Source organism: Apis cerana, linkage group LG1, assembly GCF_029169275.1.
Source record: "Apis cerana isolate GH-2021 linkage group LG1, AcerK_1.0, whole genome shotgun sequence".
Lineage (NCBI taxonomy): Eukaryota > Metazoa > Arthropoda > Insecta > Hymenoptera > Apidae > Apis > Apis cerana.
Window position 1 is genome coordinate 15,266,696 of NC_083852.1, and position 17,588 is coordinate 15,284,283.

General features: G+C 35.8%; 2 protein-coding genes across 2 annotated transcripts in view; both read right to left on the minus strand.

Moving 5' to 3' along the window:
• The window catches only part of LOC107993323 (ionotropic receptor 25a), a 110,275-nt gene that overhangs the window by 25,326 nt on the left and 67,361 nt on the right, over positions 1-17,588 (minus strand). The gene's annotated exons all lie outside the window — the stretch shown is intronic.
• LOC108003658 (uncharacterized) lies at positions 1,087-11,151 on the minus strand. Its single transcript, XM_062085839.1, has one exon. The coding sequence runs from the start codon at positions 11,149-11,151 to the stop codon at positions 9,724-9,726; it is 1,428 nt and encodes a 475-aa protein (XP_061941823.1). The 3' UTR covers positions 1,087-9,723.

Here is a 17,588-nt window from a genome sequence, read left to right on the forward strand (position 1 = left end):
ATGATGGACCAATAATTGAAACTAGTAATTTTTCATGTAATCTATAAATTAAGGATTAATGTGATGAAATACTTACCTAATAATGTATAGAATTAATTTGGCTCTCAACATAGAGAAATGTCAACTTTTTGAAAATTTATATAAAAATTTTGATCTTTTAAAGTTATTGAAAGTTATATTTTGTATGTATATTATATGTATAGGTAAAATTACTTACGTATTACTTATTCTTATATTAATAAGAAAATTTTGATAAATTAATTGTAATATATTCATTCATTAAAAACGAAATATAATTTGGTATAAATAACTTTGAAACCTGTCAAAAAAGAGCAGTGTTGTTCGAAAATAATTATATATCAATTGTGCAATTTTTAAGAGAATATGTAATTTATAAATATCTTCTATATTCAGAAACTAGAGGAATAAATTAAAACTTATACAAGACACAAAATTTACATAAGAAGCTCATCAAATAATAATTTAAGAAGATTTGATAATCATCCCACTGATTAAATCATCTCAATTTCGTTATTATACATTAACATTTCACATTACATAACATATATAATAATTATAAAAAATAAAATTAAACTACATTTCAAATTCATATTACTGAGTAATCTCGAGATTATGATCGAACGTACGTATAGGATGGGTAAAAATGAATGAATAATAAATATTATTATTGCTTGTTATAAACGATACACCACCGTTTAATTTAATTTAATTCGATTGGCAAAACAAATTAGAAAAAATCATTATTAGAGAAAAATAGAAATTGGGAAAGAAAGAGATAGCAAATTAAATTTCAACCTCAAGATTTGTCACACTTGGCGTGTTTGTTTAAGGATCACGAACTGAAACGAAAGTTTAAAAGTCGCGAAATTGGACCGAGAGCCGCATAGGTGGTGGTATTTGTGCAGGGTTAATCCACGAGAAACGTGAAATACGAAATATGGAAATCAGATATGCGGTACTTTCGGCTTGAAAATAATTAAAGTGATTCACCGCGAAGGGCACTTTGCGATATTGGAGCTTCATGGATGACATACGGAGTGGTATACACGGTCGAGAAGTAACGAATTTCGTGCGAAGTTCTCGTCTGGTTTTCCGTTTTATTATTTTCTCTCTCATTTCCCCCTCCTCTTTTTTCTTTTTCTTCTTTTTTCTCTCCCTCCCTTCCTCTCTCTCTCTCTCTCTCTCTCTCTCTCTCTCTCTCTTCGAATTAAGAGCAAACATATAACGAAGATTGAATAGAGGTGAAACGTTTAAAAAGTCGCAAGAATGGTTCCGTGTGGAAATTCCACTGCATCTTCCGCAATAGTAGATCGACACAGATTTTTCGCTTCTGGTTTAACAAGGTTTCCTCGCTTCAGAGAAGAGGATCGACAGTCGTTCCGACAGATTTTTACCATTCATACACCACTGCGCTCTCCACATGCTACTCGTACACGTACACGAATGCATCTGGTTTTGAATTGTTCATCAATTTTATTTTAATATTTACACTTTATTATTTACTCAAGCGGCAGGCTCACATGAACACTCGATGGTCCGTGCTTCCGGGACGCGACCGGAGCGTTTCCTCTCCCGGTCTTAAATTAAACTAGGTGAATTCGATTCGTTATACGACCGATAATTTGTTTATTTACATCAATGAATGGAAATTTTTTTTAAAAAAAATAAAATGCGCGAAAATTTCGTTAATTAAGACGATATACATTACATATTATTTTTGGTTTTATACGTATTTCGTAACTAAAATAAAGCCGCATTTGTGAAAAATTTATGCAGTTATGTTAAAATAACTGTATAATATGTAGATATCAAATAATAAATATTTTTTGATTTAGTTTACGTTAACTTGTTACGTTACAAAATTATTCGAATATAGCGTTTCAAAAATGGGATTTGTTTATTTAACATTTTAAAAATAACTATTTTTCATTAGAAAATTTTCTTATTCTTCTTTAAATTATTTATCTTGTCGTTGTTCCTTGCCAATTTTGAGATTCACCTCAACGAATGAAATCATTTTTTTGTAAAAAGAGATTTGAATTTCTAATGCTACATTTTTCTCAAATTCAAAATATCACTTTTCTACAATATTCATTTCGTAAACTTTGCACATCTTTTTTCTCAAAATATCTACATAAAGATTATTATGATTGGCGCAAATGTAAATACGTGCAAAAATTATGACTACAGAGCTCACGCTGGAAATGGATTCCAGTTCGATTGTTCGAGTAATACTCGAGTAATATCCGAGTATTCGATCGATAATCTCGAGCCGGAGAAGAAAATTCTCCTTTTTAAATTAACGAACAACATCCAGTAATGAACTGGATCGCAAGAGAATCGACCGAAATTCAAAACAAATTTTTACGGGTCGAATGAAGATTTTCCAAAATTTTTTTATAACAGCGGCGAACGAACTTGAAACACGGGGCTGGGTTATAACCTCGTTAACGATTTATTTCGCCATCGTGTTCGCACGTGGATATTTAATTAACATGAAAAAGCCGAAAATAAAAATATTTCCCTCGTATTTGATATATACGCGTTTGTCGTATGACGTTTCAAGGCTAATATTTCTACATTATAACGAACGCATATCTATTTTCGAGGATACCTTTTCTTTCTTTTTTTCTTTTAACGAATGCACGAAACGAATGCCGACGGTTAAAAACGTAAATGGACACGGATGTATATATATATATATGTATATATATGTAATCTTAAATTATTTCGCTGGCTCACTCTTTTTAACTAATGGACGAGAGGACGAAATTAGAAGACAGATCTTTTCAAATTACATCCCCGTTGACGTTAAACATCCCCGAAAAATTTGGTCGCAATTAGACGCGCGTTTAATCTAATAAATTCGTACGGAGAGGAAAGCTCCAGGTCGCGGGACTCGAGCTCCTGTATTGCTATACTTGTAAATCACAACCAATGGAGTATTAGTTCAATTATAACTAGATGTATATATAATATATATATATATAATATATTTATGTATATGTTATACGTATCTAGCGTAGTGTTCTCTCTCGATCGGGCGACCAGGCCCAATTTTTTTTTCTTTTTTTTTCTCCTTTTTACGCAATAATTCATATTATTGTTATAATATATAATAATAATCGTCATAAGCGTTTCGCGGATCAATTTTGCAATTATGTACTTCTTTTTTTTTTTTGGCGATAAACGTATAAAAAACAGTAGCGCGGGAAAAGCCCGCGAATTTCGGACAGAATTTCTTAAAAATATCTCGACTCGATTTTGCAAAGTATATACGAGTTACACGAAAAAAAAGGATATAGACAGGATGAACAGAGGAACAGAAGAAAGAGAGAGAGAAAGAGAGGTGGAAAAATGGATGAAGCAATTAATTCGTCTGCTCGTCGATCCGCGAAACGATTCCTCGAAAATCAACCTGCTAATATGGATGTATGTAAGTAAATGTAATGGTTTAATGTATAATATATCATGTAGTACAATAATATCTCTACGCACTGCCGAACTTCCCATCCAAGAACGATCGAGAGAGGAGTTTAACAACCGTTCAAACGCAACCTCGATAACTTTCAAACTAGAAATTTTATACTTTTGTACTTAAAAAAGGATCGTGTAAAAAATTCTAGAAAGTAATTGGAACGTATATAAATATTCGTGGTAAAGTATTATACGGGGGACGGATTTTAATCTCCTCGATCGAGGAAAGAAGAACATTGTTTGAACATCGAATTAAGCGAGGACAGGTGGAGGAAAGGTGATTAAGTTATAGAATGATATAATGATACAAAGATGGACGAAGAAAAAATAGGAAAAAGAAAATTTGAATAATTGAAAAATTCGCGCCAATCGAATAAATAATATTTATAACGAAATAAATTATTGGTTATTTTTTATTATTATTGTTATATATATTTTTATTATTATGATTATTAGTATATTTATTGTTCTGAATATAGTTCTGAAAAGAATGTAATTATTTATTCAATTCTTTGATTTAATATATTTCCAAATATCCGTCTTATATCGAATTCCTTTAATTGATCAAATAAAGAACACAATTTTAATTAAAATGCAATTACTTATCAAATATAAAACAACGTTATTTAAAATAAATTTCATCAAAATCTGATTCATCTGAAATTGTAATAAATTACAATAATTGATATATTTTTGTAACAGAAAATATTAAGAACAAAAGTTTATTAAAATAAATAAATTATTGTATCGTAGTACAAAAATATAGTATTTACGAATGTTAAAAATTATTAAGTTTCTGTATTAAGAATTAGAAATAGATAAATTTATATAATGTAAATTTTAATGTAAAAAAGATTAAAAATTTTTATAATAAGAAAATATATCTACTAATAAAATTATGATTAATGAGAGATTATTGAAATAAAAACTTAATTGTATTATGATAGTATAAAAAGTACCTATAAAAATTTCTAAAAATATTCATGAAAAATTAAGAATAAATGAATAAAATAATAATTTCTTCTTGAAAATACATTTAATAAACGGGACAAAGATTGTATTAATATTTTTTTTCAATATTTAATAATTTGTCGAGGAAAGAATGGATCTAGAAAACTATAATTAATTAAATCACAGTACAAAATAAATTAAAAAATACCATCAAATTGATTTCCAAGTTCTCGATAAATGTTCATCAAACGGGCCGTTTACGTTATCGATAAAATAAACGAAAGAGACATGGCAATCGTTACAAACTGATACGAGAATTAACTGAAACGAACGAAACGAATCGGCTGATACGGGCAAGCATCTTTCAAACAACTTTCTAATTGCTTCACGACACGCAATACTAATTTTAGCGGTGTTCGTTCGTGACACGAGGACAAAGATTCGAGGAATTCAAAAAATAAATATAAAATTCATCAAAAGAAAAAAAAGGGAAAAAAGAAAAAAGAAAGAAAGGAACGTATAAATGGAAACTATGCTATGTATTGGCGAATAAAAAAACGCGATATATCAGAACAAAATATTTTTTTATCCGAAATATTTTTTCCCCCAATTTTTATTTATTTATTTATTTTTCTTTTTTTCTTCTCTTTCCATTCGCTTCCCATTTTTCGCTTCGCATATTTCTTTCGTTCTTCTTCGATAGAAAAACGAATGGTAGGCAAGTTGCCTCGAAACAAATTTCGCATGGGATTTTTTTTTTACGATGCGGGTATCGCGTATTGATTGCCAGTCGTTTTTAAATGCGAGCAAATGTTGAAACACGTGTTGCTTGAAATATTTTAAATATTCATTTAAAAAAAAAGAAAGAGATAGAGCGAAAAAAGAAGAATTGAAAGTGAATAAAAATGTTTTATAGATATTTTAATTCAATACGAAACAATGTTATATAATATAGGAGAGATAATCTTATCGAAATGATAGCGAGCATCTATATCAAAAAATTGCTGGAAAATAGCTGATACAGACAAAGGGAAGGAATAATCGCTCTGATCGGCGATCATTGGATTTGACGATCTTCGATCGTTTCGAATGTATTCGAATGTATTCGAATATATTGACGGTAAAAGCAGCGATAGAGAAAATTTGCGATAACCGATTTCCCTGACCCCCTCGTTTACGAGCTTAATAGAGGAGGAAGGGAGCAGCGACTGTATAGCTCACGTTTTACGAGCACTTGGAGAGAATGTGAAGTCCAGCTTTGCCAGAAATCGAGTCAGCCTCTCGTAATAGTCATTGTCACGTTAACAGAGTTTGCCACTATGAAAAGGGAGGTACGCGTGTTAAAGGAAAGAAAGAAAGAAAAAAATAGCACGAGGAAAAAAAAGTTCGCCATTTTTAGAAGGGAATGAAAGAAGGTGGTGATCTTGACGACACGATAAAGGCGTCGAGAAAGAAAACAAAGAATGAAGGAAATTTAGGAATTTCAGCAATTTTATTTCTAAAGAAGAAAACTCGAGCTCAAGATCGGCATCAACCGATCCGGTCCAGTTTAAAATTGTTCAAGCGTCGCGTTTTAATTCTCTCTTGGATAGGAATTCCGTGCCGCGTTTTGGACAGTGCCACGAATAAAGTAATGTTCACTTGTCTAACCTAATAATTAAAAATCTTGTGGTGTGTTCGTAGCACGGCTACGAACATGTTTCTCACAACCTTATCACAACCTTATTATAAAGCGCCCTGTGGTGACGAGGTCGAGGTGGTTTTCGAATAAACCAAACCTTTCGCGCGATCTTTCCTTTCACACACGAGTTACCTACGAGTTACACGCTCCCTACTAATATCTGTGTTTTTCTTTCTTGTTTTTTTTTTTTTCCTCTCCTCCACCTTCTCCCCTCCCCTCCCCCCTCCCCTCTTTTCCCTCCGTTACTTTTCCTGTCTCTCATTTTTTTCTTCTTTTTTTCTTTTCCTTTTTTTTTTTTTTTTTTTTTTTTTTTACCTTCGTGTTTCTTTATTTGATTTGGCGCGGCACTCGAGGGGACGGCAAACATGCCACCTATTCCCTCGTTAATCGGTAACGACTCGTTTTAATTTAACTCCTCGTGCTTCGATCATTCGACGATACGAGACAAACGCGCGAATCCGATCATCGACGACACGTCAACCGGTAAACCCCATTGTCCTCGCCGTCCTATTAACGAATAACTGATTCGTCGTACGCTACGTTATATTATTATACGCACAAATCATCGCGCTTAATAAACGATGGCGATTTCACTGTTAACGATTTCAATCTTCGATATGTATCGAGGAATATTTTTTTTTTATACTTTTTTCTTTTTTCTTTTTTTTTCCTTTTTTTTTTTCTCTTTTTTCTCTTTTCCATTAGAGAATGATTTTTTCCCCCAACGTTGCAACGCATCGACGAACAGCCGATGCGCGAGGAGCCAACTTTTGTATTCGGTTCGCGCGTGAACGCGCTCTGTACACGATTCGTGTGCGCTTTAAACTGCGTGTCAATGGGAAGAAGATTGGAGGCGACTTAAATGTAATTTTTTTATACAGAGATACATGCAGACCGTCGTGACGGTTTTTCTCTCTTTTCACGAATTTTTCCTATCTTTGACGTCCCCGTCTGTGGCTTCCGTAATAATAATTTTTTCTCTCGTTCTTTTTTCCCCCCCTCCCCCTTTTCTTACGCGCCTTCACCTCGCACTCCTTGGATTTTCCTTTTGTTATTCGATATTCACTTGCGATTGATCAATGAACGGGATTAGATTAACGTCTATCGTACATTTAGGGATATCATATCACGCGATATCTCACGGTCGTTGCTAAGGGAAAAAAAAAAAAAAAAAAAAGAAAACGGAATTCTTTACCTCTAGTTTCCCCTCCTCCCGATGATCAATGTTCTTTCTCCTGAGAAAGTTTTTCCTCGGGACCGGTCACGCCACGCTTTCCAAGAAAAATCGACCAACCACGTTACGCCACGGCTATCCACGTAACGAGGTCTACTTGTCCATTACACCGTGATCGTGCTCGTGGGAGCACAAGAGAGAATTCTCGATGTAGAAAATCGTTTTGTCCATCGATTTGAAATTTTTCAAGTCGATCGATATCTTATGCATTTTTATAGAATCCTAAAATAAAAAATTATGGAAATTATGTCCTACATTTTTCTTTTCTTTTGATGGAAAAAAAAATTAGGGTCGTTTGATTTTCGACATTTTTCCTGCTTTTAAGATTTAATCGCTCGAATGATATTTATTAGATCATTATATTTATGTTTATTTAATACTTAATAATAGTTAATGATTTGAGTTTCCTTCCTTTGCTTTCATTATACCGTGTTATTCTTTCTATGCGACGATGTTTTATCATATTCTTTATTTTTGATCGTCTTAAAGGATCGTAATATAAATCATTATTATTATTATTATTAATCTGTATAATTGATACAATTTAATTTCGTTTAAATTTTACTAAAAACAAAAGAATATTAAAATTGCGAGTGATCCTAATTTTTTTACCAAAAACTGTATATTCAAATTAATTTTAAAACAACTCGAATCGAAAAAGACGCGAAATATACGTAATACAGATAATAATACAAAAAAGAAAATTCTTGTGATAAAAATGACAGAAAACTATGCAAAAATTAATATATGATCATCGTGTCACGTTTTCGTAGGATTCTATAAATTGACATTTCGAAAATAAAAAGAAAAAAAAAACAATCTCGACTCGATTACGATCGATGGAATCTGTCGAGATTTCCAATTGCCAATTCTCTATGGCCATGAATTCGTAAATCTCACGGACACTCTCCCAGGAAGAATTCTTTGAAGAATGGAAATATTGCAATCGAGGAAGCAAGCAGCCGACATCAAACAAAACGTTCTTTTTCACGAGGACTACTTAACAGAATGATCATCGGCCATCAGGAGGAGGGTAACTGTCCCCATTGTTCCGCGAATAAAACACCCGCTCGATTTTCTCTATTTAAAGACCGTCACGTGATGTCGAACGAGTTGTAATCACCTTGTGCGCCACCGACATTTAGGTGAAATACAATGTATACACAATGTGCTTGTATACCACCTAGGATACGTAAATTCTATCTTCTAAAACATCTTAACTGGAGTCTTGGTCGGTTTCGTAGAAAATTCCTATTCGTAAACGTGAATTTCTCTGCTCGGCTTTTGAGATTGGCGACGAGAAGAGTCTTGGCCGTTTCTTTTTTCTTTTTTTTTTTTCTCCCATCTTGCTTTGAATTAGATTGTTGCAAATGAAATTATCGAATTCTTGATAGCTTTGCAACTTAAAATTCTTTATACGACAGATTTTTCCTTCTTCTTTGTAAGATGTAACCTCTTGAAAAGCTTATTCATATTAACGTTCCCAAAAATTTGTCGAGTCTCGAATTTAAAATTAAATTCCAGCGAATTTTCACGAGATTTTCAAGAAATTTGGCCATTTCATGTGCAACAACCTAACCTAACCTCACGCGATCCTGTCTCTTATGCAACGATAACGAAAGAGCTGGAAGCTGGGCGAAAGAAATTTAAAAAGGCTCGCCATATTCCATATCGATTCATCAAGAATATTCGAATTCTCGGGAGAGCAATATTTTACAAGGCTCCTTAGGAAATGGAACGATCGACTCGACGTCGAAATCGAATTTTTACACGACGCCTCTTCCACTACAACCTCTCCCCTCCGTTCAATTCATTCGAAGGTCTTCGGTTTACGGTCTTGTTCGAATCGAGACGACCGAGTTGCGACGATCGAATTCACCGATTTCCATTATTCATGACTGATCGAAGATAGCGGTGAATTATCGTTCAGCTAAACTCAACGCGTAACGACGGATGAAATGAGGTATAGGACAATCGAACAGGGGCGGCGACTTCATTTCCTTAAAATTCCTTATCCGCGCTCGCTCGCTTCCTCCCAGGATTAATGGAACAAGTTTAATGGAACGACTCTTCTGGGAGTGAATATCGTCGCTAAATTAGACTATCGTGTTCGGCCTTTGACCGCTTAATCTTCGCTCCGATCGAACTCTCTCAATTCTCTTTGTTTCGATGAAAATGGACGCTCGTGAATAATCCACCACTATTAACACCAACCATATTTTGCGCTTCTTCTTCTTCGCTCCGATAAATAAACTTTTCATACTTTTCTCTTCTCGATCACGATCCCCCCTTTCTCGTTTCCCCCTTCGTAAGAACCGGAAGAATCCTCGAATTTGGCGGTTCCGAAGAAACGAGAAACTCAGCCGAACTCCAATCTTCTTTTTTTCGTCGCCGTCTTCCTCGACGACCAATCCCAAGCGGGGCCGAGTGGTATCCCGATGTATCCTGGACGATGTCGGGAACGTGCCGGCAAATCTTGTTTCCCACAATTTCGTAATAGATACAATAACAAGCGTTGGCAAACACTGTTCAACGAATGCGCAACAACCTTCTGAATGCCCTCCTGTAGTCGAGGTTGAAGATGGTGTAGATGAGCGGGTTCAGAGCGCTGTTCACGTAACCGAGCCACGTGATGAAGTAGACCATTCGATCCGAGGGGCAACAATCGGGGCAGAAGGGGACGATCACGTACATTAGAAAGAACGGTAGCCAGCACACGACGAACACGCCCATTATCACGCCCAATGTCCTCGCGGCTCGTCTCTCCTTCGACAACGAGATCCTCTGCCTCTCCTCGATGAATTGGTAAACCGTTGTCGTGGTCGCCGGTGCCCTGCTGCCCGTCGTCCGCCTCGAGGACGTGGTGCCACCGCCGCCGATCGTCACCTCGGTCGGCTCGTCGTCGATCAACGACGGCTTCGCGTGCGATCGAGGGGTCGACCTCTCGTTGTGATTCGTCTCCGAGCTCACCGATTCCTCGGCGTCGTCCGCCTCGCGATGCCTCGTCGATTGGACAGCGTTTATTCTGCTCTGCCTGGCGCGCTCCCTCAGCCGTCTCCTCGTGGCCAGATATATCTCGAGGTAGACGAGGCTCATCAACAGCAACGGGATGAAGAAGGAGCCGAGCGAGGAGTAGATCACGTATCCCTGCCTTCTGGTCAATTGGCAGGGTGTGCCCGGTTCCAGCTCCTCGGGCCAGTCGTTCCAGCCGGCCAGAGGGGGCGAGCTGATCGCGCCCGACAGGATCCACACCCCGGCTATGGTAGCCAGAACTCTCTTCAGGGTGCGTTTCTGCGCGTAATTGATGGGGTCGGTGATCGCCCAGTATCGGTCGAGGGCGATGGCGCACAGATTCAGTATGCTCGCCGTGCAGCAGAGCACGTCGCAGGTTAACCACAATTTGCACAGGTGTATGCCGAAGATCCACTTGCCGAGGAGGAGGTAGGCGACGTTGAACGGCATCACGAGGATCGCGACCGCGAGATCCGCGACAGCTAGCGACACGATAAAGAAGTTCTGAACGATTCGAAGGGGCCTGTACGTGAACACGCTCAGGATCACAAGCGCGTTCCCCAACACCGTCGCCAGGACAAGGAAGCCAAGCGTCAATGAGGCGGCCGCGGCTTCCCAAACTGGCAAGTTCGAGCCTGTCTCCTCTTCCGGCGGGCCGCAGCCTGTCATCTCGTAGTCCTCGGTCATCGTCCCGCCTGATTCCCCGCTCGAGTTCATGTTGTCGAGCCCGCTCTCTGGAACAATGGGTGCTCGTTAGGGGGTGAGAACATTCCATCTGAGTAAACGAGATTCGCTTTCTTTCTAAATTTCCGTTTGTTTTCTAATGCTAGATTTAATACCGTTTCCAATTTGTAAAAAATATATATATATATTTTATTAGAGCTTATTTAGAAAAATTTCGACTAATAATAAGTAAAAAAACAGAAGGTATTAATGAAGGATGACTTATATACGATGCGTTTAAATTAATAATTCCAAATTGTTATAATAACTGATGTTATTAGAATGTTATAATATACGAAAGAGGATCGATAACGCAAGGGTTGAGATTGATTGATTCGTAAACGCCGGCTAGAGGCGTTGTTCCAAGATTACAGCGACTCGCAGGAATCGTTGCAATCTCTCTTTCATCAATCGAAGCGCTTTGCTAAACGCTTTGCGTTCAATCTTACTTTTCAAACTGAGTCGTTCTACTCGTTTGAAAGGCCATATGGAAAATAATGGGGATGGAGATGCTGGTTTTAAGTGTCTCTCTCTCTTTATCTCCGTAAATCCTGCTGCCGAGGTATTTTGCCTTTCACCACCTCCCTTCCGTCCGCTTATTTTTTCCCCTCCTTTTGCCTTTACGATTTTACGCGCGACGGATCAAAGCGTTCCGAACGAAAGGTAATCCTTGATCGGTGACACTAAAATTTCCCAAATGCGTAAGCCTTCGCGCGGATAATATTCACGGATATGACGCCAGCTTTTTGCGTCATCGTACGTGTCCAAGTGGGACTTTTGAACGCCTCTTTCTGCCTTACCCTCGCGATTGACTCGACTCGACTCGCGTTTCTTCCCCCCTCTTCTTTTCTCACCGCCACGAGGGGGTGAAAAAGTTTTTCGAGGTAAACTTTCGGTAACACGGTTTTAACCGTGTTTCTTTCTCCGCTTCGAGGAAAATGGAAAGAACGTTCGTTAATGGAAAGAATGATCCGAGGAAACGAAAACTAACCGAGTAAGGGGGTTAAGGAGGGATATAACGAGGGAGATAACGCGAAATAACATTGGTGGTAAACGGGAGGGATGGGGAAAGAAAAAAGTATTTTCGCTGGAAATTGTTTTTTAGTGGGGAGGAGGAGAAGAAAAAACGTGTAGCAGGAATAATCAAGTTGGGAGAAAAAGAGGAAAGATCAAAGGGAATTCGAGCATTTAAAGGATTGTCATTTTTGTTTTAATACACGCGGTTTAATATTCCCTCTCGGCGCGACAATTGCACGAATACGTTACTTACACTAGCGAAATTTTTAAGAATCTTATCGAGGCTCTTATAAACTCAAACAAACAAATTCAGCAATTTCGTACAAATCGAGTTATTCTCGTTGCACATCCTTTTTCGATTTGGTATCCGATTCGTAGTGTACACGATATTCGCGGTCATTAGAAATTTAAATTAAGCAGGTGGGACGATAAGAATTTTTGAATAAAATATTCCTCCTGTATCTACTTTTCTCCTTCCATTTCTCTGTACTCCCTGTATATTTTCGCATGGGGAACGTGAATGTATTTTTATGTTATAACGTGCTTTTTCAAGGGGATATAGTTTCTTGGAAAAAATGCTAAGAGAAATTTAAGACGCCTGAGAGAATATTCTATATTTAGACGACACTGTACTTAAAGATACTTGATGCGGATATTTTCTATTCTCGTGAAATACTGTATCCAATTTTTTATTTTAAAATCACACGATTTCTGAGACTGAAAGCATATCTCATGCTATGAAACGTGATCGGTTTTCTGCATCCATCCCATCTTCTGAATTTTCTAAATTTCATTTCTGAATCATTCGTGATTCTAGATTTTAACAAATACTTACACGACGTGTCACATTGAATAAAATCGATTTCCTTGAATTCTTCTCTAAATTTAAAAAAAAAAATCTAAAAAAAGACGTTGCGATAAAAAAGATGACGTTAAAAAAATAAATAAAAGATGCGATGAAACAAAAGGGATTAAAAAAAAAAGAGTTTTTCCCAATTCACGTTTCACAAATATTTTTGAATCATTTTTTTTTTTAACAAATATTTATACAACACAGAATGAAACGGAGCATAAAGTCGATTTTGTTTTCTGAATTTTCTAAATTTTATCCTCGTATCAATTATCTCTAAATTTTAACAAATATTCTCACTATGTAGCATAAAACAAAATCATAAAAGTCGATTCTCTTTGACTTTATGTTCATCTCTGAATTTTCCAAATTTCATCATATCGATTATCTCCGAATTTTAACAAGCATTCGCACTATGCGCGATGAAACAAAGGACAAACTCATTCACAATTCACTCTTTTCATCTGAATTTTCCAAATTTCATCCCTGAATCATCCGTCCCTATATTTCGACAAGCATCCATTCTTTCTACAATCTTTCTATAAAACAGAGAATACGAAAAGTCGATTCTTTAATTTTATATTTCTCTGAATTTTCTAACTTTCGTTCATTTTTTTTTTTTTAATTTTAAATCTATGGAAAAAAAGGACAAACTCCAATCTCTTCCACTCCTCTCAATTCTCCAAATTTCATCACTACTGAACCACTACTCGTCTCTATTTATTCCAACAAACGTGCATTCTCCGCAGATCGCGAGACAAAGAATGGCCAAAGTCGATTCTCTTCGATTTCATATCTCTGTGAATTTTCCAAGTCTCATCTCCCGTCTCATCTCCAGGTTTTTAACAAACACGATGAAACACAGAGGGGGCAAAGTCGATTCCCTTCGATTTCATGTTCCAATTCCCCTTTGTTGCACCCCCCTTTCGAAAACTTGGAAGACCGGGGGAATTATTATCGGCAATGATCCGCGGCGAAATGCAGACATGCTCCACTTGTTCGAACACTGCGCTGCGGAATTCAATCTAGGGCTTTAAGATCGAGAATACGATATTGGCGGGCGGGCAAAACGTTTAATAGATTCCGTGGCGTGTTACATTTCGATCGATATTTTAAATGGCCGGCCCGAGATTCATTTTCTCGCCCGTCTTGTTCCCTTCGGCTCAAATACACCTGCTGACGGGCCGAGAGTAATGAATAAAAATAGCTGCAAGCTGAACCCGCGCGCAAACACACGCGGGGGCTGTTTATCGGCCGTTCGATATCTCATGGTATCAAACACCGGATATTTGGCATTTTCTTTTGTCTTTTTTTCCTCTCATACGGATTATTCATACGTCCACGATAAATTTCTTCCTGTTCATTACGTGTCATGCGGTGATACAATGCAATTGTTGAGATCAAGTAACAAGTTATTCAATTAAAATAATTTAATAGCTCGATTTTGATGGGAATATAGTACTTGTTTAATCGATTGATCGAGGTATTTAGAATTAAGATAATTTTTTGTTCAATTAGAAAATATATTTAGTATTAATTTCTTACGATTTGCAAATATTATAAAAAGTAAATAGTATTTCTTTAATGTCAGGCTTTGTGTGAATGTGGTATATTAAAGTTAATTTTTTTTGCTTATTGCTTTTACCGTGTAAAATATTAACTTCTTTTCTAATAATAAAAACTATTTGATGATATTTTGTTTAACTTTTTATTGTAAGCTACTAATTTAGTAAACTTCAAAGGCTACTAAAACAAAATTTAATTACTATTAATTTTATCAACTATTAATATATTTCATACATATATATTTTGCAATATGAATTCAGTTTCAAGAATATTTAAGATTTGCTCAAAACACTTGCACACATATCATCAGTCACTATATTAACTGATTTAAAGAAACAAATTCTAGATATAATTTAGCAAAATCATTTAAAGATAAAGAATATGATAAAATAGCATGCTGAATGTGTGCTGTGATCGAATTATCAATATGTATATATAATAAAAGTAATTAATATTACTTAAAAATTATGATTAAATATCAGTTTTATTAAAAACATGTTGAAACATTGAAACATTGTGATAAATCAAATCCTACGAGCAAATGTCAGCGAAGTATCGTGAGCATCGTTCGTGAATATAAAAAAAAAAAAAAAAAGAAAAAAATGGAAAACACGGACATTTGTATCCTCAATAGCGACAAGTGTCATAAATTCTTGATACCTTTCACGGCCATGTTCAACTAAACTTGACACTTTTCCCAACCAAACTTCGTCGAGCTGGCAATACCCATGCTAACCCTCTCCATATATCAAAATAAGTGGGTGTTGGTGACTATCAAATTCAAAGTTGGTCAGTGAATGTTTCATTGTGTCACGACCTGCATCGAAAAAGTTCTTAAAAATATGACGCATGGAGTAGACAGCATTTTCAAAACAAAAATTTTATTACGCGACGAATCTCGAATAATAAACTAAACTTTTATTCGAGAAACTAAACGAAAAACTAAAATTAATAGTAGATTGTCTCTTCTTTTTTTTATTCTTCTATCACACAAATCTTCTGAATTTTTTTTAAGATTTTCATCATTCCATTCTTCCAGAATAACACGCAATATATCAATTTTTATTATTCATAAAATGTTATATTTCTTATCTACATAAAATATTCTATTTTTCCAAAACGATTTTGACTTATTTGCAAAATATTCGAAATAGCTTTTAATGCCACGTAAAAAACCGACTGTTCAATGAAGAACTATCAAGTCATCTTCTATTTGACCTGCAACTATAATAAACTTGACAAGTAACAACGCCTTAATTCTTGAAAAACAGAAAAAAAATAAAGTAATATTAACGAAATTAATGGAAGAAATTAAAGAATCTTTGTCTCTCGATCCACCGCTTCGAACAAAATTGATTTAACGCGTGACTACGCCATGTGTGACTACTAGCCTCAAACAGACGCGTTCAAAATAACGATTTGATTGGCCCATTTGACCATCTATCACGCAGAAGAACCGCGTTACATATGGAAAAGTTGTAAGAGAAGAGAAGAGAAAGAATACACTTAACACAAAGTGGAAAGTTCTTATTGTACTCCTAAGAAGGATACAGCGAAGAGCCGTTTACTCTGCGAAAGTTTCAGAGTTCTCGATAAAGAGATACACCATTGAAGATGGAAGCAATCGAGATTCTAGCATCGAATCGAGCATTCGCGTCGATCAAGGAGGAAGGAAGGAAGGAAGCGTGAACTGGGCAAGGATAAAGAGATACGTTTCCGAGGATCTTTGGAATCCTTCGTCGCGAGCCAAGCGGATAATACAAAAACGGATAGAGCGAAAACAGGGGCGAAACGTTTCCACTTACTTGGAATCAATGATCCGGCCAAATGCTTTTTCTCGCGATATACATGCACAGGGATACGTAGTTATATGCAAAACGCGTTCGAAAGAGGTTTCTTTTTTTTTTGTCCATTTCATTTCCAGAGGATGATAAATTCGTTTCGTTTCGAAAATCTTTAATCCAGCATTGGTATGGAAAAACGTTAATTGATTCTATTGATCCTTGTTGTGAAAGATACACTTGATATAATGATAGGGCAATTCCGCGATCGAAATCACACTGTTCCTCGTCATTAACATTTCTGTTTTTGAAGGGGGAGGGGAGGGAAGAGGAAGAATAGGTCGGCCAGTTCCGTTCTCACCGGCGAGAAATGAACTTCGAGGAAGTCGGAGAGCTGTGCAAACAGGAAGACGCGCCGCTTCGTTGTCTTCGTAATTTTTAATACTCTCCCCTTCTGTTCCAGTCCCCGTTTCCAAGGGCGGGATCAATTCCGACCCATAGCTACGAAGATTTGCGGTCGATTTACGCACGTTTTAATCTGACTGATGTCCGGTGAAGATTAATTCGATTATATTTTTTGCGAAATCGCTAGAGCCAAGAAACGAATCAAAACAAAACAGATTTAGACAATATTATTTTAAATAAAGTAAATGCTCTTTTAAATAAAGTAATTTCTAATTAATATTTTATGCGTATATTTATAAGATTAAAATATTTAATGTACAAATTAAATATAAGATTTTAAATTTTTGTATTGAAGTTTATATCTCTCATTCGTGATCCATCGTTTTCTATTTTTTTAAATACAATATAATATATAAATTAGTATTTGTTTGATATTCAATTCGAATTGAATAAAATAGTATTTTTATTAGATTAAACATGAAATGAAATGTATATTTGCTTATAGAAACGTTTATTATCCCAATCCTGTCAACAAAACGGTATCGAAAATTCATTGAACAATATATTTATATTAATATGTAATTAATCGCATATTATATACACGTTTTAATAAACTTGGATCAACCTAGCCACGATATTGGTACGATATCGAGTCGCAACGACATCTGGCGACAACAAATGTTCGTTCATTTCATTTTGTTAAAGAAATATATAAGATACATTCGTGAAACGTCTTTCGATTTTAAAAAATAAAATAAGCATATAAATAAGGATATAAGATCGATACAAGCAATTTGATAAATGAGTTTGCGTTAAATAAAAGCAAGACGGAGATAGATGGAGTCGTTTCGCCTGATGATTGACAAACTT